Consider the following 27,268-nt stretch of genomic DNA (forward strand, 5'->3'; position numbering starts at 1 on the left):
GTAACTTAAGAGTTTAATTCCTCCCTTTGTAGTCCTCCCTGCTGTGTCAGGTCACCTGTATTAAGTTTATTCATGTGTCAGTGTCTTCCCTGTTCAGTTATCACTCTTCCTGTGTTTGTTGTTCTGTGTGTGTTGCCTTTAGTTTTGCTTCCTGTGTCTCATCTTCTGTGATTTCATTCACCGGTGTCTCATCCTGCCCAGCTGTCTCCACTTCCCATAACCAACGTCCTGTGTATATATTGTCTCAGTCTCCCTTTTTCCTTTGTCATGGTGTCAGTTCAGTTTTCCTTCATGTCTCGCAGCTCCAGGATTAGGTCTCAGAGTCTGGTTAGTTTTCAGTTTCTTTCTGTACCTTTTTTTTCCTCACTTTGGATTTTATTCAAATCAACCTAAAATGTCTAACCTTTTGCTAATAAATTTTCCCCTTGAATTTGTTATTTCTTAATGTTTATAGGTCTTCATTCCCTTAACTGATACAAGTTGCTTTTAACTTAGTTCCATGCCTTTAGTTCTGTGCTCTTGCTCTCGTGACCTTTAGGTTCCTTCTGTCTTTTTTATACAGGATTTGGTAAAACTCCTTTTGTTTATGCTGTTATGGCTATGCTCCTGTTGTCTGTGCCTTTGGGTCCCTGACGGCTTTAGATGATGGGCTGGGTTTTCCCCCCCTTTTGTATTCCAATTCTGTCCTTTCAATCTTGTCTCCATGTTTGTCCATGTTCTGTGTCAAGCTTGTATGTCTTTGTCAGTGTTAGTTATTTTTTCTATATGATTTTGACAGTCTCTTGTCACCAGTGCTTTGGTTAGTTCTAGTTCTCTGTCTCGTCATTAGTCTCAGCAGTTCTGCCACCTTTTGCCTGTTCCTTGTTATCTTATGTTTGTATATATTGTCATTTTAGGCTTGGCTCTTGGCTCTTGGCTCTTTGTCACATTCTACCTCCCCGCTCATGTTTTCTCCTGAAAGATTCCTAGCTGTAAATGATTTTTTTCCTGACCTGCTTTACATTTATTTTGTAAGAGCTCAGCAATAAAACTACCTTTTAGTTTGTAACTTGTTTCCAAGTCTTGCATTTTGTTTCCAACTTGTGCCTGCCACACAAACTGCCAGGACACAAACCATCTCAGCCTTGCTTCTTTAACTTTGTCTCCAAACTGCTCAACATAAAGTTGTCTCTTTTGTGAATTTGTTTCTGATCTTTTCCATTCTGGTCACTCACACACATCAAATCAAACTGTTGTCTTTTTGTCAGTGCCATCATCTCCAAACAGCACATCACAGCAGGTCTCACTACCATCTTCCTTTTCACTCTTGCTGCTATCTATCACTAATCACCCAACACTCGTCTCTACCACTCTCCTTTACCACTCATCTGCTTTGTTTGTTGGTTTGGATAAACAGATCACTACAACTTCTCCTTGCGTGTCCATCTTTCTACCAGTCTCCCTCATATTCACATTCTTCTACTGACTGTTATATTTTTGCACACTTCTTTATGTTTATGCTTTTATTTCTACTGACCATCTACATAGTTTTACATAAATTGTGATATAACGCTAAGACTTGGATATGGACAGTCACATATTACTATAACAAGGTTTTACGTAACAGATACAATGGTAAGAAATTATGTCTTTGCAATGACCTTGTTCACTGCATCAACTCGTCATAAAATGTGATCTGATATTTTTGTAACTCAGGTATGCAGACGAGGTGTGCTTATTAAACGGAGACATTTATAATTGAATATGCTCAATAAATATTCACTGACTGGCCACAGGTGTAACGACTCTGTGACAGGCCCTGGTACAGAAGCTTAAACTAGGCTACCACAAGCCCAAATCAGATTCAACCTTACTAAAGCAACATGAAGACAACTGTAAAGTTTATAAGCGTTTAACAAAAGACAGAACTCCATTAATCGTAGGTTCTCACAAACTGACTGGATGGGGTCATTGTGTAATAAGCACACTCGTCATTCAACAGTCGTTTCAAGATCAAGGTCAGGAAGTACAAGAATACATCTTGGTTATGCATCTGGACACACCATCTACCATGATACCTTGGGTCATGGTGTTGGTATCATGGTTTTTTTTGACGTACATCGGGTGATGAAACCCAGAGTTTATATAACTGTAAACTCTCAGGTTAGCACTGGACGTCAGCTAGAAGTGATAAACCAAGTGGTGTTGGCTTCTCCACAGAACCTTGGGAATTGATTATTCACTTGATCGTGGTGATAGTGACTTTTCCACCACACCACAGGGTCAGTGCTATTCAAACTTCAAACTTTTGCTTGTAGCAAAAGTTTGAATCCATTCGAATATTCTCCCGTGTCTGTTTAGTTGCTCCTGCTTCCTCTCACAGCCCAATGACATGTTAGGCGATTCTAAATTGGCCGTTGGTGTGAATGGTTGGCTATATGTCTGTGTTAGCCTTCAGATAGACTGGCAACCTGTTCAGTGTGCACCACACACCTTTGCCCTTTGCTAGTTTGAATAGACCAAAATCTAACTGTGACCCTGAATTATATTGGAAGAAGAGGATGGATGAAGGTGAACTTTACAGGCTCAAAGTTATTATGTTGGTTTTACTGTTATTCAGTTCTTGGATGATGTTTTTATGCTGGTATGCAGACCCAGTTACACATATGCGTACAAGGACACACGGCACTAAATATGTAGTGCTATGTGTCCTGGAAAAATTCAACCTTTGTAGCACTTTTATAAACTAATAGTGTTTAGATGCACATCCATCACCATGTCCTGCCATGAATACCATGATTTGTGCATGGTATACGTTAGGGACAGCTATCGCAACCACTTAGCTAACAATTGGTGCTTTTTTCCCTTCCAGAACAAAACCCAAAGTTTTTACTTTCTCAATGATTATCTGCTTGTCATTTAACAGATTTTATTAGGTGATTAATGTAACTTTAACTTCAAAAAAATACTGTCTTTGGCCTACTTTTCAACATTTCCATCTGACTCATTTTAAGATAAGGTTCTGGTAAATGAGATCATTAATATGCATGTTAGGCTACATAATTATACCATGCTAAAATGCTGAGACTAAAGCTGCATGCCTCAAGAAAACAGTCACAATCCTCAGCTGATGACCCTTGAGGAAGAATAATGAAACAGAATTATTACTGCATCAGAAAATAACCCTATTTTGATCTTTAAGTTACAGTTAGAGGCCATCACAATTTAAGTGATAGATCTTATAAGCAAGAACGAAAGCACAACCTGGTTGAACTAACCATTCATGTTCCAAGTCAAAGCTACTGTTCGGATTTCAGGTGAGCCAGCAGAGCTCTTGACTTCTATAATTTTACTGTCATTGATATATGATATGATGTAAATAAAAGAGCATAAAGATTCAACATTTGCATGTGGCTGAAAGTCAATATTACATATAGTTCAACATACTGCTCTTGCTCATTTAAACACAACACTTTACTACACTTCCTGCATACCTCAGCACCTCCAAAAGCTTTCTTGCCATTTTCCCAAGTCAGATATTCTCAGAGGAGCTTCCCTGCTGAGACACAGCCACACTTTAAAGCTTCATACCAGAACTGAAGACTATAGCAACTTTTGACATCTCTGTGACACATCTGTAAATATTCACTATTTCCAGAAGAGGCTGGCAAGTTTCCACATGCTTGACATTCTATGTCCATCATGGATTTCCTCTGAAACAATGCTTCCCAGACTTCATAGGTCAACTATCAGCCTTGGATACAAACAGGATCCCAAATATGGGTCACAGCTTTCTTTTTCTATTCTTTTCTACAACAAATGTTTTCATGCATAAGGATTTCAAATGGGAACTATCATTTTACATGTCTAGTATGTTTACTGACTTCAGTAAATTAGCTAAATTTTGCATATCTATTAAAACACTTAAACAATATTAGAATAAATCATTTGTTTTTGGTGTCACAAGCCATGAGTGCATGCATTTGAGGATTTGGGCAGGTTTGAGCTGAAAAGTAGCTCTAGCTTGTAGCTTGCATATAAGCAACCGTGTGTCATGATTAGTGTGGAGAATGACTTCCTACCTGGTGTAATTTCTTACTTTTTGTGAAAATGTTAGCTTGAACCCTTTAGCATTTAGCTAACAGTCATTATTTCTTAGCACTTTTCTATAAGTTGACATTCTGTCACTGTCCTTATTTATTATTACTTGGAATCTCCTGCTCACCTTCCCCACTTTATATGTAAAGTAATTTAGTTTTCTAGGTTTGTAGTATTTGCAGGCTTCCCAACACGTTAGGTAACATTACATCCCATCCCATCTTTTATCAGTTTGGTTCCGACTTAAAAGTGCAAACAGGCCAAAAGTATTTCCTCCTTCTCGCCAATCCTGACAGCTATACCCAAATAAGGAAGGAGGAAAAGAAGTACATCTGAGCCTGAAATATGAAAATAGACAAAACTGAGCAGCCATAATACTCTAAGATGACTTCAGATTATAACATCGGGCTCATCTCTGCCAAGTGCTGCCTCGCTGTAAATGATTCAGTTGTTCCCAGCAGCAAGGAGTTCTGCAGTGTTTCCACATTAGGAGCTAATCCTTTTGAAGATGAAATACCTTCTGAATGTATCTCTCACTTGGCTACAGCACAGTGCCAACAAGGATCAAATAGACTGCTTTGTTCTCAAGTAATAAGTCATTGAGGGGATATGCCAGAATATGTATGATCACATTAATTGTGTGGCTGCTAAAGTAAAAGTACTTCCCTCTATTATCTCAACATGCCACAGTACTGAGCAGTCAACAGTTCTAATAGTGGTTTCCCTCTGCCTGGCCAAAGAGGCCCTTCTATCACCGCTCAGCAGCCACGGGGCACCGCCGGCATAATAGCAATCTCATTCACCACCACCCAGAGCTCAGCTGGCAACCCAAACAGGCTTTCCATCATGACTGGGACACGGCACAAGAAGATATTTAAATGGAGTGGACAATTAAGATGGATCAGGGTGTCTCAGAAAGTATTGGGCTAAAACAAATATGCAAGGGGGTGCATTTGTAATAACAATGAGAGAAGGGTTGCATTGCTAATTTGTTTTGACAGGGAAATGACTAACAAAAAAAAAAAGTGCAACATTACATTTAGATATTATATACTGTAGTTCTTTAAAATGCTTCAACAATAATTCTGTATAAATAACAGAAAAATACATTTCTGATTGGCTTGTAAATGAAATGCTATTGCTGCTTTTTTTTCTTTCATTTTTTTTCCAAAATGCAAACTTTCGATTTAAAATAGATGACTCTGCAGAGAATTCATCACTATACCACAGACATGTTGGTTTTCAGGAGGCAGAAGTGACCCTCTCTGGATGAGACCTTGGTTAGCAGACTGGATCTGTAGTATGTTAGGAGGCAAGGCACAGACATACATATTTGCTACAGTGCTGCATAACAGAATAAATAATGTAAGGTTTCCAGAGAAAAAAACTTTCTTGATGGTGTTAATGTCACAGCAAATCGTGTTATTTGTTAAACTGTCAAATGATTCCCCAGAAGACACCAACACCACAAACCCAATGATGCGGTCCAGTTCAGAGACTCATATGACTCAAGCAGAGGTGGGTGAGTGGATCAAAATATCGACAGTAGCAAAACCAATGCTGGTAATGGATTTTTTCCTAGAAAAGAGCAATATTCTTTAAACATGCACTAAAAAATATCTGAAGCTTTTTGTGTTGACTGTCATATCACATATTCATATTTAGCCTATAGAACATTTAAACAATAGAAGTTGACCCAAACTGCTTTAGAGACAGACACATTTCCCAAAACCTGGTTTTAAAATACATAAAAAGCTGAAAGGTGTGTTTTGTTGTGTTAACTAATTATTGTGGAAAGTAAAAAGTCATAGTGATTTAGTGCTCATTAAAAAGTGTTCAGAATTTCTAAATTCATCTCATTAATCATTACATACTGCTCTCTCCTACATGAACTGCCTTTAGACACTATCCGTAGAGAGCATGCTTTTCTCTGTGCCAGCCTGTAAACATATTTTTAATGCTGCTAAACTTGAGCATTTTAACAAGAGAGTCCATGGAGAGCCCTGTTTGGAGCCAGCCTCCAGTTGCCACTCCAGGAACTGCAGTTTCTGGCACTTCCATGTTGGTTTTTATTTTTCAGCCCCAGTGGTTGCTACTTGATAATAAACTTAGGATTACATTTACTTTGGTATAAAATAAATGTCATGTAAGTCATGCAAATATTGCAAAATTTGTATTTTTGTCTATAATTTAAGGTGTCTGCTTTGGACTATTCTGTCAGTTATTTTAATAAATACTGCATTTCTTTGCTTTAGTGTTCACTTGGAGAACAGGAGATTTCGAGGGATGTTTTGGCAAGTATTGTATGAAGAATAGAACATTTTATTCTTGACTATCTAATAGATTGAGTTAGCCAACTAAAAGCTTCATTTGAACATTTTAACTATAACACAGGTTCTCATCAGTGGATTGAGCTTTGATCAGTTTCAGAATATTAAATTTCAAAGTGACTTTTGGGCAAAGATAGATGAGAAGCCCTGTTCATTTCTCAATCAAAGTAGCAATTAATACAAAGAAAAAATGCTCCTGAGAATGTCGCCTTCCTACTTATGAATGAAACTAAGAGATCATTTCAGATATTCCTATAGGTACAAAAACCAGAAGAATGTGAAGAATATTACACATTTTTGATCCAATCACTCTCACGGAAGAAAAAAAAAGTAATCTAAACCTTCCTAAGTTCCTAAACACATTATGATGGTATAATAATAAATATCAGCTTTGCAGACTGACAGGACTTTAGAGAATTTGTTGAGGGCATAGTTCATATTCAATTAAGAAATGAGTATGTAGCCAGTATGGTGGAATAAATAAGTCTAGTACACACTAGTTCGTACAAAGCCAGATCATTGGAATTAGAAGAGATAATAAGGACTAAGTGATGAATATGAGTCACTCAAGCTGCACTGTGAACGGAGGCGTGAAGCCAACTGTAGCATGCAGGCAGCAGTACTCTCCGCTCTGCCAGCACTGGGAAAAGGGAGGATTCAGAGATCCGCAGCTCATGACCGCCTTCAGTGTGTGTAGCCTGATTTTTGTGGCGTTACCGATAGCCTTAAACACCTCCAGCAGCATCACTCTGCTGTGGACGGTCGCTCATCGATTATTCGGCGTCGTTTCTGGTCAGGATTGTCCTGCAGTGACCACCGACTGACTGCTGGACTGCAGCGAGCATTTGAACCCCCATCAGTGGTGCCCAGCGTACCCCGAGAGCTCAGACATGCCATCTGTGTCGACTGGAAACGTTGCGGTGTGCTCCGAAATTCGCTTTACTACTTGAGGGAATCAAAGTTGGTGCAATGGAGACTTCCGGGAGTGATGCGGCGGACGCGTACTTAAGAAAAGCCGAAGACAGAGATTACGATCTTGAGCATCTGCCTCCACTGCTGGAGGATGAGGTGAGAGGGAGCGGGGTTTTTAAAAGGAAGAAGTTATAACTAAACATTGGCGTTTGTTTGTTTTAAAAAGATACCGGTGTCGATTGCTTGGAGCATCCAAATGATATGAAACAGCCTCTTTTTGTGTTTCCTAGAAAGCTGCTGGTTGAAATTCTTAATCCTCTTAGTGGTTAAAGTCAGCCAGAGAAACGTTCTTAGGGCCTTAACATTTACGATGATTTAAGACAAACAAGGGATCGGAATCGACTTGCTCACTGTTTAAATGCGAGTAAAAGTCAAAATGTACTCCAGAAATAATTTTAATACCTAGACTTATGTTTCAGGTTTTATCTGCAAAACAGTCTAGTATATTTAGAGTAACCCATTTCCTGCCAGGATAGCAGAAAATACATCTGGAAGGGAATGGGTGGAGAAGGGTTTGGTGTTGTGGACGGAATTTAATATACTTGTTGACTTTTTTTTTTCTTTTTTGGACACACTGGGTTATGTTGCATATCTGACATATCTGTTTAAGGTAATCTCTCTGCTCTATGGTGTGGAAGATAAAAAACAACTTTTGGAAATTCACATTAAACCAAATTCTCAATACTTTATATAATGGTACAAGAGAGCCTTCCTAAAGAGTGCTTCCAAAGAGCTCCCATTGGGAATGATAGGGGATGCCCACCTTATGTGTAAAATAAAATAGGGCTCCAAATTTAAACCATCAGCAGTCTTTAGTGTTTCTTTGTTAAATTGAATAATCTTTTTGTATTTTATTTATTTTTTAAACAGAGTTTCAAATGATGCATGATGAAGGAATACCATGTTCTGAGGATTTTGTTTGTTGCTGTTATGAGCACTTCTTCAAGTGCCAGAATTGAAAATTGTCCTCCTCTCCCTCAAGTACGTTGTCTCTGTGTGCATCTTTACACCATAATACAGGAGAACAAGCCCTCTCTTTTGCCTTTCCTCCCATTACTGCAGTGCAAAGACATGCACCACACCAAGAGCCTCACCAGAACCTTGAAACTCAGAGGCAAACTTATATAGGACAGCACATTTAACTTGAGGGGGGTGAGAGAAACTAACGTTCCCCTGCACTGTTCTCAAGGGAAACTGTCTATTTATGGGGCGGCTGCTGCTGCTGCTGCTGCTTGAAGTGGGACTTTTCTGCCCTGTAATTTGGCTCTACCCCACTCGATCACATCAGTATGCTTTGTTCGCAATCTGTTGCAACTCTGCTGCACCTACAAGACAGTCGTAAATCAAAACAGATAGGCCCTTCTTGTGCAATCAAAGATAAAGCAGTGATTGTCCGTGAGAGCAGAGCTGTAGATTATCAGAGAACAGAAGCGTTAAGACATTCGGAGTTAGAGAAAAATGAAGCTGCTGTGATATAAATACTGTCATGAAAGAAGAAAAAAAAATCGTCCATGGTTGTTAAAGTGCTAGATATAGTGTGACAATCACTTCTTTATGACACCGCCTCCACGCACACACACGCACTCGTTCTCCACTTCCACTCTTCTGCCTGAGTTAAGGCCAGCTTTTGTGTCCACTTGCAAACTGTAGAGAAGTTCCTGTAATAATCAGACCGCAGCATTATGCTTAATGCTTCATGGAATCTGTGAGATCACTGCGTCTGCTGGGGTAAATGGGGCCAGTGGAACACAGACGATGCAGTGTGTTGCTACAGGTCTGTAGATTCACTCCATGGAATTAAGCGTGCAGGATGCTATATTATACCAGATATTTTCAGCTGTTAGCGCTAATGAATGAATGAATGAAGGCAAACATATCTTGTAAAGCCTTCAACTTTAGATTATGTAGCGTCTTAGTTACAGTCATTTGTAAGTTCGAGTTATCTTTTTCAGTGTTAATCAAGGCATGAGTCAGTTTCCAAGTAAAGACCCGTAGGGGCATATAAACTCTGAACATGTTTACGTGGCAAAGATTTAGTTCCTCATAAAAATGAGACTTATATTGTAATTATTACAATGAGTGTCAGAGTGTCCGTTTTTATTACAGTCAAAGTCAAATGTAGTCAACGTTTGTGACGGTGAAGTCAAGCCTGGAAGCATTTTTGTGGCTAACAAGCTGTGCCAGGCTCCTGCAGATACATCCTGAGACAGAGACCGGACACTCAAAGAATCAAACTGAATTTCTCAGAGACATCTGCAACAGGAAACCCTTTTTAAAAATCTTTATTACTGGGGTAAAGTCAGCAAACTTTTTAAAGTAATCCTTTAAATGCTTAAACTAACAGAAAACAATGCCTCACAAGATGTCAGCTGAATGGTAAGGAGACTAGTACCTACAGTACCAACAGGAAATGTGTCATTCTGGCTTAAAAGCTACTTTTCAATTCAACATCATGTTTTGGTTATTGCTCCTTAATGTTAATGCATCAATCTTACCTACATGAAGGACCTGTTGAGGTGGGAAAGTTCACATTGAATCTGAGTTTAAGATGTATAAGGTAACATCAAAGTTTGGAAGCCAGCCATGATCCATTATGAAGAGTTGCATATGCTCTGTATGTCCTAATGATGTCAAGGTAATCTTTAAAATAAGAGCACGAATCACCAGCCGACAAGCTGGATCCAACCTGTGAATCAAATTAATGTGGCTCCTTAAATAGTCCAATTTTTTAAAAAATTTTGATTGGTTTTAAGTCTAGGGTTCCATTTCTATAAAACACACTCGTCAAGGTATATAATAAATTAAAGACTAATGTGTACAGAAAGTACAATAGAGACCATAAAAGAATGACAAGGGGTTGAATTTCAAAACCTGCCATGTCTCTGCTATACAAAGCCAAACATTGTGAAAGAAAATAAAATAATAAATGGCTGCTTTATGAGTCTCCTTTCTTTCCAAACGTCTGTGAAACTTCTCAGTCATCCAGGTCATCGTAGTCTAAGGAGCTTGGAAAGAAAAGCGTCTGGACTTCTTTAAGTTGCTTGAAGACGTTTCACCTCTCATCCGAGAAGCTTCTTCAGTTCTAGGGTCAAATGGTGGAGAGTCCCAGATTTAAGCCCATGTAGCCAGTGTATCAGAAAAACTCAGGAGAGTCTTCTCCAAGCACGACATCCCAGTATATTTCAGACCCAGCAACACACTCAGACAGAAACGGGTTCATCCCAAAGACAAAACTCCTAAACAGAAACTTAACGATGTGGTGTATGCTGTACAGTGCAGCGAGGAATGCCCAGACCTCCACATTGGAGAGACCAAACAGCCACTTCAAAAAAGTATGGCATAACATAGAAGAGCCACCTCCATGGGACAAGACTCGGTGGTCCATCTGCATCTAAAGGACAAAGGTCACTCTTTCGAGGATGTCAATGTACATATTTTGGACAAAGAAGACAGATGGTTTGAAAGAGGAGTAAAAGAAGCCATTTATGTCCACTGTGAGCGACCATCTTTGAACAGAGGCGGTGGTTTACGACACCAACTGTCTGCCATCTATAATCCAGTTTTGAGTTCCCTCCCCAGACGCCTTAACGCCCACTCACATCCTGGGCCATCTGACCTCAGGAAATCACATGATAGGATGGGGCCAGGTTTCACAATGAGCTCACCCGAAACCTTGGCTGATCGTGACCTACACTCGTTTTCACACCTTGGCTCATGTGATTAGGTAGAGGATCATTAGGGGGCCTTTGTCCCTCTCGGTGTGTTGCTCCCACAGAGCTTAAATCTGGGACTCTCCACCATTTGACCCTAGAACTGAAGAAGCTTCTCGGATGAGAGGTGAAATGTGTTCAAGCAACTTAAATAAGTCCAGACGCTTTTCTTTCCAAGCTCCTTAGACTTTCTTTCCAAACCTTTAAACAAAATGTTTTTTTTTAAATAACTATCATTTGCGCCATATTTCATGTTCCAAAAATCATCTGTCATGAATTAAATAAGATTTAGATGCAAAAGCAAACATAATCTTTATGTGTTACTTACATTAATTGATCGATGGATCAGTTAATATATCATAATATCCTTAGGAAGTGTTGTGCACAACCACTGAGAAACTAAATACTAATACAGAACCATATTTTTTATACACCAGTTTAAAAATTACCATACACTGCCTCAAGGGGCGGGACCGCGCTCATCCTTAGTGGCTCCAGCGGACTGTTGATCTGTGCTCCTGTCCCATACGTGAGGCATTCGCCAATCCCTCGTCTCCTCCTTTCTTTTTACTTTTTTATTTTTTTTTCCTGTTTATTATTATTGTTATTTTTTCTGTTTGTTTTCTTTTTTTCTTTTCGGGTCTGCGCGGAGATAATAACCCCATACATATAGACTATTTTATTTAGCCATTTATAATCCGAATACTTGTTTTAGCTGCGGGCGGGCAGCTATTTCACGTTACTGATTAAGAAAAGGATCGTACTCTGGTCCAGCATCTTTCTATGTCCAAGTTGGAAAGTTTGCTTGCGCCCCCTGCTGGGCGTTGGAGACCTTTGTCTGACCTCCATACTCACTGGTTTCTTGACGGTTTTGTTTCTTGTAAATAGTTTTTTGTTCATTGTTAGCAAAGCAGGACGTTTGTTTTTCTATGTGTATTTTACTTGCCACTGGTGTTGTAGAGCAGTGTTTGGGAGCCCTACATATCAGCTATGCTTTGGTCACCTGAGCGTGGTTCCATGCTTATTTCAAATATTGTATGATAAGTGATAATTCAGTGTTAAATGTTTGTTCCTGGAATGTAGGAGGTATACATAACCCTATTAAACAGAAAAAAATATTGAGTTTTCTTAAGAGGGAGAATGTCCATGTTGCCTTGTTGCAAGAAACTCACCTGTCTCCTCAGGAGCATCTAAAACTGAAACGTGATTGGGTTGGTCAAGTTTTTAGTTCCTCCTTTACGAGTAAGAGCCGCGGTGCAGCCATTTTAATACATAAACACCTACCGCTGACAGTTGACCAAACAATTTGTGATAAGTCTGGTAGATATGTTTCCTTAAAGGGCAGCCTAGGTGGTCAGGCGGTGTCATTTCTGAATATTTACTTTCCACCAGTACAGTCTAACGACTTTATTGCTCATACTTTCTCTTCCTTTTCTGATTGGGTTTGTGATAATTCTGTGATAGCCGGTGATTTTAACTGTTATTTTTCTACAACTAAGGACAGATCCCCTCCTAAACAAATTCAAATGTCTACAAGGGCCAAAGCACTTTTAGATACTTGTAACGAACTTGATTTGGTTGATACCTGGCGGACTCTTCATCCTAACGATAAAGAATTTACTTTTTTTTCCGGTGTTCATAGAACAAGTAGTAGAATCGATCTCGTTTTCACCCCCAAACGATCACTGGGAAACATTTTGAGATGTACAATAGGCGATATTATTGTAAAGTGTAGAAGTAAATTTAAATCTAATTTGATATACAAAGAGGTGTTTACAAAGGTTATAAAGCTAGTTATGTAGCTATTTGGTGGTTACGTGTTTTGATATTTACATGTTTACATGTTTGAATGTTTAGACATGCATGTTCAAACCAGTAATAAGTATGTGTTATATCTACCTGGTTGTTTTCCCTGTTTTGATCTGAGTATAAGATTTCCTGGCTTCTGAGAGGCCAGTGAAGTATTCATGAGGGCGGCACACAGGAAGTGTGGGTTGTTGTTGCCGTGTGCTAAAAGTAAAGAGGCTGCTAAAAAGTTATCCGTCTCCGTCTTGCTGTTCCTAATTATTCAGAGAGATTCCAAACCATCTAGTGAACCCTCACGTTACATTATTATATCAGATCATGCGCCGGTTTTTGTTCAGCTAAGTGATCTAAATCCTGTCCCTCGGTCTCATACCTGGAGATTTAACAATTTTTTGATTCACGACCCAAAATTCGAAATATATTTAAATGATCAGCTTGAACATTTTTTAAAGGTTAATGCAACCTCTGAGGTTTCTCCAGGCCTGCTTTGGGACACCCTGAAGGCTTACACCCGTGGACTGATTATATCGTATTCAGCAGGCCTGAAGCAGAAAAATCAGATGGAACAACGGAAATTAGAACTGGAATTGCACAAACTGCAAGCTAAACATAATGAATCACCTTCAGAGCAATTAAGGAATGAAATTCAGGTGGTTAAAACAGCTTTGGAGGCACTATTGACAAGAAAGGCTGAGAAATCTCTTTTCTTCATGAGGCAGAGGTTATATGAGTTTGCTAATAAACCTAACCGCTATCTGGCCAATCTTCTTCATAATAAGGGTGCTGGTTGTAATATCCCATGTGTTAGAGACTCATCTGGTTTACCTAAATATGACAATTTAATTATTAATGATACTTTTAAAACTTTTTATAAGCAGTTATATACCTCCCAGTTTAAATCAACATTGGAACAAGGTATGCATCACTTCTTCTTAGGACTAATATGCTGCCCTCACGACACGTGACTCTGTGAGGTTAGACAGCTAGCGAACAAATAGAAGAGGTCTTCCACACAAGGCTTGACTTTCTTGTTTTTATTTAACTAGAATATGAGAAAAAATGAAAATGAATCGCTGGTTAACACACATCTTAATAACAACTTGCCGATTAGCCTAGCTTAACATGTACATTACATCAGCATACAGTTCGCTCCATGTAAACACATATAACGACTGTCTCTACACATGTCAATACTCACAAAGACGAACGTTTTCCGAGGTGCGAACGTGTAGAGCACTCTTAGCGTGAACATGAACTAGTCCCTATTTAATAACTGCCGGAGCACTTTTTCACGACATCATAAGCGAAAGGGTACATCAAAGATAGGTTAGTGAACAGGACGCTCCCTCGCTCCATTTCCGCACATAGGATACAAAGATCTCTTGTGGAAATGATGTCTCACTCTGAGCTTATTTATCACTCTGCTTATGTGGCTCAATCAGCACACACACCAACCGCTGACTTTTGACTCAAGGGCATAACACTCCCCGCTTGATATACACACATTATATCACAATAAACATCAATACAACATATTCAAACATCATCTAGCATTGAAGAATATTCATTCAGTCTCTGCAAGCAAAACAACAATCTCTGAAACTGGTCTGAGAAACATTTTAACAGTCCCATCTTTTACAGTCCGCACTTCCACTTTTCGGACCTTCTTGTCGCTGCTGGGGAATGTTTTTACTATTAGTCCCATGGGCCATTCGTTCCTGCTGGCTTGGGGGTCTTTTAGCAGGACCACATCTCCTATTTTGACATTAGGTCTAGTCTCTGTCCATTTTGCACGGCCTTGTAAGGTGGATAAATACTCTCCCTTCCACCTTTTCCAAAAAGTGTCAGCGAGGAGTTGAACATGTTTCCATTGTTTCCCAAACAGCTGCCCTGATGAGAAGTTCCCAAGTGGGGCGGACACAGCACTCATCTTCTGCGTTAGTAGCACTGCTGGAGTGAGTACTGCAGGACTGTCAGGGTCGGTGGATATGGGGACAAGAGGCCTTGCATTAATAATTGCCATCACCTCGGCCATGAAGGTGCACAACACTTCATGAGTAAGACGTGTTTGTTCAGTTCGTAACAACATTGCATCCAGAATGCGCCTGGCAACGCCTATAAGGCGCTCCCACGAGCCTCCCATATGAGACGCATGAGGGGGATTGAAAGTCCAAACACACCCTCTCTCTTGCAGGTACTTTCCTACTGCTTTGTTTCCTGAGTTTAGGTCTAATTCCTTACAAGCGCCCACAAAATTCGTGCCTCTGTCCGAGCGCAGAAACTTGGCTGGGCCCCGAATAGAGAAGAGCCTTCTTAATGCATTGATAAAACTGTCAGCAGACATAGTCTCTATCAGTTCGATATGCACAGCCCTAGTTGACATGCATGTGAATAACACAGCCCAACGTTTGTTCTGGGAACAACCACCTCTTGTACGACGCGTCACAATAGTCCATGGCCCAAATACATCTAGGCCTACAGTGGTAAAGGGTGGTTCAGGGGTGACTCGGTCTGCAGGCAAGTCTGCCATTTTCTGGATCTGCATTTTGCCTCGCAACTTGCGACATGTGACACACCGATGAATGACAGATGACACAAGCCGCTTCCCTCCAATTATCCAGTACCCAGCACCACGGATAGCTCCTTCAGTTATGTGTCTTCCTTGATGAGCCACTCGTTCATGATAGTGAGTTACAATTAGCATGGCGATGTGGCTGGTAGATGGGATAATCAGAGGGTGCTTTTCATTCTCTGTGAGATCGGCAGCAGAAAGACGTCCACCGACTCGTAAGAGACTGTCTTTGTCCACTACAGGATTGAGCTTTTTGAGTGCATCAAATATGCCACTGACCTTCCTTCCTTCTTTAATGTTTTCAAGCGTCCCTTTGTAAGCTTCTTGTTGGACAGCTCGAATAATGACTGCTTGGGCTCGGGTGAGTTCTTGGACGCTCGGTGTCTCACTGAAACCTTTCCATCCCCTTTGTCCACTTGTCTTTTGTGCAAAGGATGTAACTACATGAATGAGTCTGGCTATGACTCTGCAAAGAGTGATCCAGTTTGAGTACTTTTTGAAACGGTCAGAACCCAACTGTGGCTCTGCTACAGTAGTTTTCATTACTTTTATTACCGGATGTATCTCTCTGTCTTTTTCAGGTTCGATGAGCGTGAAAGGACCAGTGCGTGGTTCTGTGTGTGGGTCAGAGTACAGAAAGGGTGGACCTGAGAACCAGGTGCTGTTCTGCAGGTCTGCTGCTGGAATGAACCGAGTGGCCTGATCAGCTGGATTTAACTCAGTTGGTACATAATGCCATTGACTCGGATGGGTGGATGCTCTAATGCGCGTAACCCTGTTGGCAACATACATGTAGAATCGTCTGGAGGTGTTGTGTATGTACCCCAACACAATCCTACTGTCTGTGTAAAAAGTCACATTGTCTACTTTAATGTCTAACTCATCTCTGATGAGCTCAAACATTTCCACCGCGAGCACAGCAGCACATAGTTCCAGGCGTGGTACAGTGTGTGCGGGGCGAGGTGCGAGTTTAGACTTCCCCATCACAAACCCAGTATGACACTGTCCTTCACTGTCAACTGTACGCAGATAGACTACTGCACCTATAGCGACAGTGGAGGCATCACAGAAAATGCAAAGTTCTTTCACTTTCGTTGTGCTTAACGTACCTGGGCTGTAGCACCTTGGTATTTGGAGGTTCTCAAGGGCTTGCAAAGAGTCTTTCCATGAGTCCCACCTCTCCTGTTTCTCAGGGGGTAAGAGTGTGTCCCAGTCTTTTCCATCAGATGACAGTTCCCTGAGTAATGCTTTGCCCTGCATTATTATGGGAGCAGCAAATCCCAAAGGGTCATAGAGGCTATTAACTGTCGACAATACTCCCCTCCGTGTGAATGGTTTGCTCTCATTTGACACCTGGTAAGTGAAGCTGTCAGATTGTAGGTTCCAACAGAGTCCCAAGCTTCTCTGAACTGGAAGAGGGTCTACTCCTAGGTCTAAATCTTTCAGGTCCTTTGCACGATCCTCAACAGGGAAAGCTTCCATGACTTGACTGCAGTTTGATGCCACCTTGTGGAGGCGCAAGTTAGACTCTGCCAACATGTTTTGCGTTCTTGTGAGCAGGTTGATTGCTTCCTCTGGCGTGGCGACTGATGTGAGACCATCGTCAACATAAAACTGACGCTCAACAAACTGTCTTGCATCAGATCCGTGTTCTCGTTCACCCTGCTGTGCTGCCTGTCTCATGCAGTAGATGGCGACAGCTGGTGACGGGCTGTTTCCAAACACGTGGACCTTCATTCTAAACTCGACTATGCTCTTTGTGATGTCGTTGTCCTCATACCACAGATAACGGAGATAATCTCTGTGGTCTTCGCGCACAACGAAGCAGTAAAACATTTGCTGCACGTCGGCTGTCAGGGCTATGGGCTCTTTGCGGAAGCGCAACAGCACTCCCAACAGGGAGTTGTTCAAATCAGGTCCACCAAGAAGCACTTGATTGAGCGAAATTCCACCACATTCTGCACTTGAATCAAACACGACTCGTATTTGTTGTGGCTTCTGTGGGTGGTATACACCAAACGTGGGCAGATACCAATGTTCTTTATTTTGCGGCAGAGGCGGGGCAGGCTCGGCTTGGTCGTTATCCAACATTGCCTGCATGAATTGGATGTAGTGATCTTTCATTTCTGGTCTCTTTTCCAAAGTCTTTCGGAGAGAGCAGAGGCGTTTTAGGGCTTGTTCTCTGTTGTCAGGGAGCCTCCTTCTCTGTGAGCGGAAGGGTAAAGGTGCAACCCAGCTGTTCTCTTGGTTTTGATAAACTTCATTGTCCATTATTGTCAGGAATGCTCTGTCGTCGATAGACATGGCTTGTTTGTTATCACCCTCAGATCTAACAAACACAGAGTGTCCCAAATCGTCTGTGATGCAGGTTGCATTCATAGTAACCCCATAATTCTCTTTAACGTGAATTGTGTTTGGGCAAGGCTCAAAATAGGATGCACGTCCATTATCTAAGGTGTGTGTTTTATAGACATTGACCTCTGACTGACCGTGTGCTTTTCCTAGACACACCTCCCCCACAATAACCCAACCCAGGTCTAGCCTTTGGGCGTATGGTGCATCATTGGGTCCGTTGATTTGCTCACGTACCTTATGGACCCTGAGGACATCCCTTCCAAGGAGTAAAAGGATTGGGGCGTGGTGGTCGACAGGTGGGATGTTATCTGTCACTGGAAGAAGATGTGGGTGATGCTGAGCAATCTCTGGAGAGGGTATTTCAGATCTATTGTCTGGAACAGAGTCACATTCAATTAAAGGGGGTAGTTGGATGTTGACTTCTCCATCCAAGGACTCGAGGAAGAAGTTTACAGCTCTCCTACCTGAGGTTTGTTCTCTACCAGAGCAAGTCTTTAAGGTGTATGGAGTGGGTTTGGCATTGATTTTGAAAAGGCTGAAAAACTCTGACTTAACCAGTGACCTGTTGGACTGATCATCTATTACCGCGTACATTTTTATAGCCCTCTCTTTTTGGCCTGCGGGATACACTTTGACCAAACTGATCTTAGAACATGAACGTGGGCTATCACCTTGGCCACATACCTCTGTGCACTTTGACTCGACTGAAGGTGAACTCTCGATTTGCTCTTCATTGTCATTGTTTCCTGGTGTAGTACTCTTAGGGGCAGGAGTAGGACCAGGATGCATTGCAGATAAGTGTTTAAGGCTGTCACACTCAATACACTTAACCACTGCTTTACAGTTTTTCGCAATGTGTTGGACAGACCCACAGCATCTGTAACATATGTGGTGCTCTTTGAGATAGGCTTGTCTTTCTTCAATAGGTTTGTCTCTAAAGAGCTTACACTTTTTGAGTGGATGTGGTTTTTTGTGGATTGGGCACTGGCGATCCGGTTCCTCCATTTTCTTTGGACTGAGATTATTCTGGTCCGGGTCTGCCGTAATGTCCATTTTGTGTGCTGACACGGTAGGTTTGCGACTATAAGACCTCAGCTTTTCTGTGGGAGAAGGGACATGGGTGTTGGCCTTGGACATAGCAAAGCTTGGGTCATTCCTCATTTTCGCTTGCCGCTGGACAAATTGTGTGAAAACTGAGAAAGGAGGAAATGACACACTATGAGTCTCCTTGTACTGTGTTCCTACAGTTGTCCACTTTTCCTGTAGGTTGAAGGGAAGTTTTTCCACTATTTGCCTGACTCCTCTAGCTGTGTCCAGGTAAGCAAGTCCTGGGAGTGCGCCATCTTGTTTAGCACACTGTAGCTCCAATAAGATGTCACTAAGTTCCTGCAGCTTAACATTGTCTTTGTTTGTGAGTTTGGGAAAGTCCTCTACCTTTTTTAAGAGTGCGTCTTCAATAGCCTCGGGTGAGCCGTAGCACTCTTCAAGGCGTTGCCAGACCATCTTCACACCTGCAGCAGGATTGAGGGTGTGTACAGCACGAATGCGCTTAGCCTGTTCGGATGATGTTGGACCCAACCATTTTGTTAGCAAGTCTAATTCCTCTCTTGGAGACAAATTTAGGTCTTTGGTTGCGCTGATGAATGAGGTTTTCCATGCCCAATAGTTTTCAGGTTTGTCATCAAATTGCAAAAGACCTGTGCTGACTAGTTCTTTGCGAATTAGGTATTTTGCAAACTGTTGCATTTCACTTGATTCAGGTACACAGTTGTTAAGGTCGGGGGTGTGCTTTGTGGAGTTGGACCAGTACGTGTCGACTACACCAGTGTTCACTGTTTGCTCCTGTTTCCTTTCTCTATTTACAGGTGGTGTTTTCGTCTGAGTGTTGGTTATAAAAAGATTAGTTATTTGTGTACTGTCTTGTGCATCTACTTCATTGCAATTTCCTTTAGGAGGCTGTGCTGAGTCGTGCTGAGTGTCTGGGTAGAGTAACTCACATTGTTGTTGAACATATTCGTTAGTGCGGTGCACTGTACTGATGGGCTCAGCTTCCTCACAAAGTTCTCCGTAGAGCTCCCCGCTCTGAATCTCTGCTTCTTCATAGGCTGAGGCCTCTGCTTCAGCTGCGGCTATTGCTTTTTGGCACTGGAGGACATGTAGATGAGCATCCAGTTCAGCTCTCTGTTTCATTGCATTAGCTTCCTTTTCAGCGAAGGCCAGTTGAGCTCGTGCTGCTTGAGCTTTGGCGTAGGCCCTTGCAGCTGCTGAAGCTGTTGATGAGGATGTCCGTTGAGAACGCCTTGTCGATGTTCCGGATTGCTGCGACTTGGTGTCGAATGGTTGAGACCGTTGCTGCGTTGTAGCTGGTTGAGTGGCAACGTCTGGTTGCTGTTCACCACCGGCTGCTTCGTCTAGCTCTTCAGCAGTGTAGTCTTTTAGGTAATTTCTTCCTGAGCGTAGACTCATGTTGCTTAAAGTAGCTCTGTATGTTTGAACCCGCTGAGTAGGCGTCTTTTCCTTCGTCTTTTTACTATGCTGCCCTCACGACACGTGACTCTGTGAGGTTAGACAGCTAGCGAACAAATAGAAGAGGTCTTCCACACAAGGCTTGACTTTCTTGTTTTTATTTAACTAGAATATGAGAAAAAATGAAAATGAATCGCTGGTTAACACACATCTTAATAACAACTTGCCGATTAGCCTAGCTTAACATGTACATTACATCAGCATACAGTTCGCTCCATGTAAACACATATAACGACTGTCTCTACACATGTCAATACTCACAAAGACGAACGTTTTCCGAGGTGCGAACGTGTAGAGCACTCTTAGCGTGAACATGAACTAGTCCCTATTTAATAACTGCCGGAGCACTTTTTCACGACATCATAAGCGAAAGGGTACATCAAAGATAGGTTAGTGAACAGGACGCTCCCTCGCTCCATTTCCGCACATAGGATACAAAGATCTCTTGTGGAAATGATGTCTCACTCTGAGCTTATTTATCACTCTGCTTATGTGGCTCAATCAGCACACACACCAACCGCTGACTTTTGACTCAAGGGCATAACAACTAAATTTACCTAAAGTTACTGAAATCCAAAGGGATGATTTATGTAAACCTATAACGCAAAGTGAAATTTTGAAAGTTATTCAGATGCTTCCAAATAACAAAGCCCCGGGTCCAGACGGGTTCACGGGGGAATTTTTTAAGAAATTTAGTAAGATTCTGACTTCCCCACTGTATAAGATGCTTCTGTCCTCTTTTGAGGCAGGCACTCTCCCCCCCTCCTTAATGGAGGCTAATATTTCGCTAATTTTGAAGAAGGGGAAACCTGCTGAAGAATTTGCTTCTTATAGGCCTATATCTGTTTTAAATCTTGATTTGAAGATACTTGCTAAGGTCCTAGCTGTACGTCTTGAGCCAATACTACCTTTGATCGTTAAGAATGATCAAACTGGTTTTATACGGGGGCGGTATTCCTCACATAGCGTGAGGCGCCTACTTAACATTATTCAGCACTCATCTTTGTTTAACCCTGAGGCTTTAGTCATCTCACTTGATGCTGAAAAGGCCTTTGACCGTCTGGAATGGCCGTTTCTTCTTTTCACACTTCAAGAATTTGGTTTAGGTGACAACTTTGTTAAATGGATCCAGATCCTTTATACTTCCCCTCTTTCGGCAGTGATTACCAATGGTTATAGGTCGGACAATTTCAGTATTGAACGTGCCAGTCGGCAGGGCTGTCCGCTGAGCCCTTTGTTATTCGCCCTGGCTATGGAACCCCTTGCCACAGCCATTAGGAAGGATGCTGCTATTGAAGGACTCTGTTTGAACAATTCTCAACATAACATTTCACTTTATGCAGATGACATCTTAATTTTTCTAAATTCTCCTGCTCACTCAATTCCTAGATTAGTTGCGTTAATGTCCCAATATGGCTCCTTCTCAGGCTACAAGATCAATTTTTCTAAAAGTGAGGCTATGCCCCTCTCTGTTCTAAATGAGGTTGATCCAAACATTTCTCAGCCTTTTTGTTGGTCTCCCTCCGGTTTCACTTATTTAGGGGTAAAGATTTCACCGAATCTAAAAGAAATGTATAGTCTGAACTACACCCCTTTAATTCAGACCATCAATCGCGATTTGGGTAGTTGGTGCAGCCTCCCTCTGTCTCTCTTAGGTCGTATTCATCTGGTCAAGATGAATATCCTCCCTCGCCTCTTGTATTTATTCCAGATGTTACCGCTTGCTCTGTCCAAAAAGGTTTTGTCAAAATTAAATGGTTCAATTATTTCTTTTATATGGTGTAAGAAAAGACCTAGGCTGAGATACAGTTTTCTGTGTTTACCTGTTCAGAAAGGCGGTCTTGCCGCTCCCTCCTTCCCACAATATCTCTTGGCTGCACAGTTTAAATTTCTTACAGAATGGTTTATGGACGATCCGGATTCTATTTACCTCAGCGCTGAGTCCACTTCTTTAAAGGGCATTCCGTTGCAGAACCTGCTATATATTTCCTCAGGTAAAGCCACAGTTCTAACACAAGATAATATGGTGCTAAAGAATATGCTCGTTATTTGGCGCAAAGTCAGGCGCCTGGAAGGATATTATAATTGTTTCTCCCTTCTTACTCCTATTCATGAAAACCCTGACTTCTTACCTGGTCTTCGGGCTGGTTTTGCGGACTGGTCTCAAAAAGGGATTAATACAGTGGGTGATCTTGTTCATGAGAACTCTCTTCTTACTTTTAATCAACTGAAAAGCACGTTTGGTCTGACCAATAAGGATTTTTTGAAGTACTTTCAGGTAAAGCACTATATTACTTCTAAATTGAAGGATTTTAATGGAGGCTTTGGTCTTTCTCCTATAGAATCACTCATGGTAAAAACTACCCAACTAAAATGTATCACTAAAAAGATTTATAACATTCTGTCTGATCTTAGAATGGATAACTCTAACAAAATCAAGGGCCAATGGGAATCAGACGTAGGCGCTATAGATGCTGACGCTTGGGATGAGTTGTGTTGTCATCCTTTTAAAGCCTTGGCATGTAATTCTATTTGGGAAAGGCAGTTTAAACTTATAAATAGGCTTTATATTACACCTGAGAAGAGACACATGATGTTTCCAGCTTTGCCTAATCTTTGTAACAAATGTCAGTCTGCTGTTGGTTCCTTTTTTCATTGTCTGTGGAGCTGCCCTGTTATTCTACAGTTTTGGAGATCACTCATAGATAAGCTATGCACTATATTTAATTGCCGACTGCATCTGGGTCCAAGGACTTGCTTGTTAGGACTAAATGATGAGCTACCTGCCGGCTTTCGCAGCAAAGATCTCCTTCACATACTGCTACACTACGCTCGAAAGTGCATTATGGTACTGTGGATTTCTGATAAGGCTCCATCTGTCAACCAGTGGCTACAGCCTGTGATATGTATTATGCCAATGGAAGCCTTCTCTACAGCACTTAAGGACAAACCTTTTCTTTTTTTTATCGCATATGGGACCCTTTTTTGGCCCAGCTGGACACTCCTTCTGCTCAGAGGTTGAAATCGGGCTTACGGGATTTAGCCTGGCAACAAATGGACGATTGTTAACCTTTTTCATTGTTTATTACTATTGCTGTTGGCTTTTTCTTTCTGCCTCCCACGTCCTGCTATACATGTAGATGCATCTTTGTCCTGTGTATGTACAGGGAGTGCAGAATTATTAGGCAAGTTGTATTTTTGAGGAATAATTTTATTATTGAACAACAACCATGTTCCCAATGAACCCAAAAAACTCATTAATATCAAAGCTGAATGTTTTTGGAAGTAGTTTTTAGTTTGTTTTTAGTTTTAGCTATTTTAGGGGGATATCTGTGTGTGCAGGTGACCATTACTGTGCATAATTATTAGGCAACTTAACAAAAAACAAATATATACCCATTTCAATTATTTATTTTTACCAGTGAAACCAATATAACATCTCCACATTCACAAATATACATTTCTGACATTCAAAAACAAAACAAAAACAAATCAGCGACCAATATAGCCACCTTTCTTTGCAAGGACACTCAAAAGCCTGCCATCCATGGATTCTGTCAGTGTTTTGATCTGTTCACCATCAACATTGCGTGCAGCAGCAACCACAGCCTCCCAGACACTGTTCAGAGAGGTGTACTGTTTTCCCTCCTTGTAAATCTCACATTTGATGATGGACCACAGGTTCTCAATGGGGTTCAGATCAGGTGAACAAGGAGGCCATGTCATTAGTTTTTCTTCTTTTATACCCTTTCTTGCCAGCCACGCTGTGGAGTACTTGGACGCGTGTGATGGAGCATTGTCCTGCATGAAAATCATGTTTTTCTTGAAGGATGCAGACTTCTTCCTGTACCACTGCTTGAAGAAGGTGTCTTCCAGAAACTGGCAGTAGGACTGGGAGTTGAGCTTGACTCCATCCTCAACCCAAAAAGGCCCCACAAGCTCATCTTTGATGATACCAGCCCAAACCAGTACTCCACCTCCACTTTGCTGGCGTCTGAGTCGGACTGGAGCTCTCTGCCCTTTACCAATCCAGCCACGGGCCCATCCATCTGGCCCATCAAGACTCACTCTCATTTCATCAGTCCATAAAACCTTAGAAAAATCAGTCTTGAGATATTTCTTGGCCCAGTCTTGATGTTTCAGCTTGTGTGTCTTGTTCAGTGGTGGTCGTCTTTCAGCCTTTCTTACCTTGGCCATGTCTCTGAATATTGCACACCTTGTGCTTTTGGGCACTCCAGTGATGTTGCAGCTCTGAAATATGGCCAAACTGGTGGCAAGTGGCATCTTGGCAGCTGCACGCTTGACTTTTCTCAGTTCATGGGCAGTTATTTTGCGCCTTGGTTTTTCCACACGCTTCTTGAGACCCTGTTGACTATTTTGAATGAAACGCTTGATTGTTCGATGATCACGCTTCAGAAGCTTTGCAATTTTGAGACTGCTGCATCCCTCTGCAAGATATCTCACTATTTTTGACTTTTCTGAGCCTGTCAAGTCCTTCTTTTGGCCCATTTTGCCAAAGGAAAGGACGTTGCCTAATAATTATGCACACCTGATACAGGGTGTTGATGTCATTAGACCACACCCCTTCTCATTACAGAGATGCACATCACCTAATATGCTTAATTGGTAGTAGGCTTTCGAGCCTATACAGCTTGGAGTAAGACAACATGCATGAAGAGGATGATGTGGACAAAATACTCATTTGCCTAATAATTCTGCGCTCCCTGTATATGCTGGTGACTGCTGTTTTCCTGCTTTGAAATTAAAAGTTCAATAAAAAAAAAGAAAAAAAATTACCATACACATTGGTCCTATAAATGCCATGCATTATCAAAATATCTGGTATATTGCATCTTTTATGCTGTCTCCTTTTGCATGCTTCTTCCACCATTCACCCCCAACCAGTTGCAGCAGATGGCTTCCCCTTCCCTGTGCCTGGTTCTTCCTGTTAAAAGAGAGGTTTTCAGTCCCACTGTCTCCAAATTGTTTGCAAGAGATTGTGTGACTGTTGGCGTTTTTTTCCCCCCAATAATTTTAGTTATTTGATATTAAGATGACAGAAAGCTTCAAAAGAGACTGCAACATCCATCATTTGTAGCTTCAACTACAAATGTGCCCTTCTCTATTAAGCCAGAATCACTCAGAGCAAAAAGTTCAAATTTTTGCAGCAGTGTGTTGATTTGCATTTTGCAGAGACCATAAAACAAAACCAAATCTGTCTCTGCTGTACTGTAAGTTGTATCCATGCTGTCCAACACCTTTTACCTTTTGCAATAACACTTTTCATTTGAACTGTAATGCTTCCTCTGCTGCTGTTGCCTCCACATGGCCGCTGTGCTATGATGCACATGAGTCACTTTCACTCCAGCATCAACCTGTTGGATCAAGGTCCTCAAGGGATTAGGTAGAACTTCAGTCTCTGCCGTCCCCTCTGTTCAGCAGGAAGTAATGAGGTCAGAGCTTTTAACGTCTACTTTGCACACTCTCTATTTACATTTTAATAAAGCCGTTTCACATGAGTTGGCTGACTGAAATGCAGTTGAGAGCAAGAGGCTGTTTGATGGTGCATTTAGGTGCTCATGAGGGGAAAAGGAAGATGTGAAAACCCTTCTTAAACTAGTTGAATCATTAAATTATAACTGCATGGATGTGCATTAATGTGGATCGCCAGGACTGACTTGGAAGCTCAGTTTTTTTCTGTCTATGCGGGTTCGGTGCCCATTATTGAAGATAGCTGTTGCATTTTGCCCTCTTGTGTCCCAAGCTACAAGCTAATAGGAAATGCGACCAAATGTTAAATAAAAAAAGGGCAAAGAGCTCTTTATTAATATTTGCCTTCACACACACTGTATTAAATGGGAGCATTGGAGCAAATAGTGTTCCTTCAAAGTGTTCATTGTTGAAGAAATTCTAAAGGCAAGCCCTTATCCCTAACCTTAACTACATATAAACAAATCAGGCTTCAACTGTGGATCTTATTTAGTGTACATACCCACGGTTGTGTGTATTTGTGCTTTGTCCACAGGAAAATGTTTCTCTGGCAGACATCCTTTCTTTGCGGGACAGTTGTCTGTCTGAGGAGGAGGTGTGGGCAGTGTGTGCAGAGTGTGTTCTGGCCCTGCAGAGCATCAGACCCTCCCACCTCTTCCACACACTGTGCATAACACCAGACACTTTGGCCTTCAACGCCCATGGGAATGTTTGCTTCATGGAGCAGCTCAGTGGTGAGTCTATAGCTCAGGCTTGTGTCCTGTGTTCCTTTTTTAGACATTAACCACCTTTGTATATGCTAATTACAGGCAGTTGTTATTGTTTCTGACTATTTTCAGGGCATTTTTCATATATATAGAATTTTACTTGTCACTTGTTAGTGAAGCTGAGTGCTGAAGCTCACACATGCTAAAGGGAGAAATCAGTTTTATACTTTGAATATAGCAGATCAGATCAGAGCTACAGATTGTGCCTAAATTCCAGCTCGAGCTTTTTTTTCTGACATACAGAGAACAGGCGCCTTTTCCCCCCCTTTAGTGATTTGTTGCCCTGATCTGTATCACTTTCAATTTGCAAATTTCTGCCTGAAAATACTGTTAGTGCCTCACTGGATGCGTCGCGCTTTGCCGAGGTCGGCAGGTCTGCCCTGATTTGCACAGACAACATCTTTTACCCCATCACAGGGCTGCAAGGCCCAGTGACATTAAATGAAAATACTCTGTGAGCAACTATTAAGCCTCACCTCTTCTATTCTTCTTGTCTCCTTTGCATCTCATCACATATATGAGCGCTTGCACTGCAGCGTGCACATACTCCGTCAGAAATTGATAAGCATTGATTAGATCAACAGGGTTGCCAGGGGGATTGTTGTTGTGGTAACAGCGTGGATAGCCTAGCAGCACTCGGCCCGCTCACACTCGCAAACACTT

The 27,268-nt window shown here is 41.5% G+C and overlaps 2 protein-coding genes across 3 annotated transcripts in view; one reads left to right on the forward strand and one right to left on the reverse strand.

The window, feature by feature from the left end:
• The first annotated feature begins 6,995 nt into the window (after nt 1–6,995).
• LOC120741660 (kinase non-catalytic C-lobe domain-containing protein 1) overlaps nt 6,996–27,268 on the forward strand; it is a 60,249-nt gene continuing 39,976 nt past the window's right edge. The window contains exons 1-2 of one of the 2 annotated variants that reach the window (XR_005697662.1): nt 6,996–7,475; nt 26,374–26,572. Coding sequence is in view for 1 of the 2 variants with exons in the window: in XM_040044640.1 (XP_039900574.1) it covers nt 7,377–7,475; nt 26,374–26,572 (298 nt within the window). In the remaining variant the exon portion in view is untranslated. The remainder of the gene's footprint in view (nt 7,476–26,373; nt 26,573–27,268) is intronic. The other variant, XM_040044640.1, reaches the window with a different exon arrangement.
• Nucleotides 13,923–20,897, reverse strand: LOC120741659. The gene has a single exon (XM_040044639.1). The coding sequence runs from the start codon at nt 20,286–20,288 to the stop codon at nt 14,460–14,462; it is 5,829 nt and encodes a 1,942-aa protein (XP_039900573.1). The 5' UTR covers nt 20,289–20,897; the 3' UTR covers nt 13,923–14,459.

This window comes from Simochromis diagramma, unplaced genomic scaffold (genome assembly GCF_900408965.1).
Source record: "Simochromis diagramma unplaced genomic scaffold, fSimDia1.1 OVJJ01000486.1, whole genome shotgun sequence".
NCBI lineage: Eukaryota > Metazoa > Chordata > Actinopteri > Cichliformes > Cichlidae > Simochromis > Simochromis diagramma.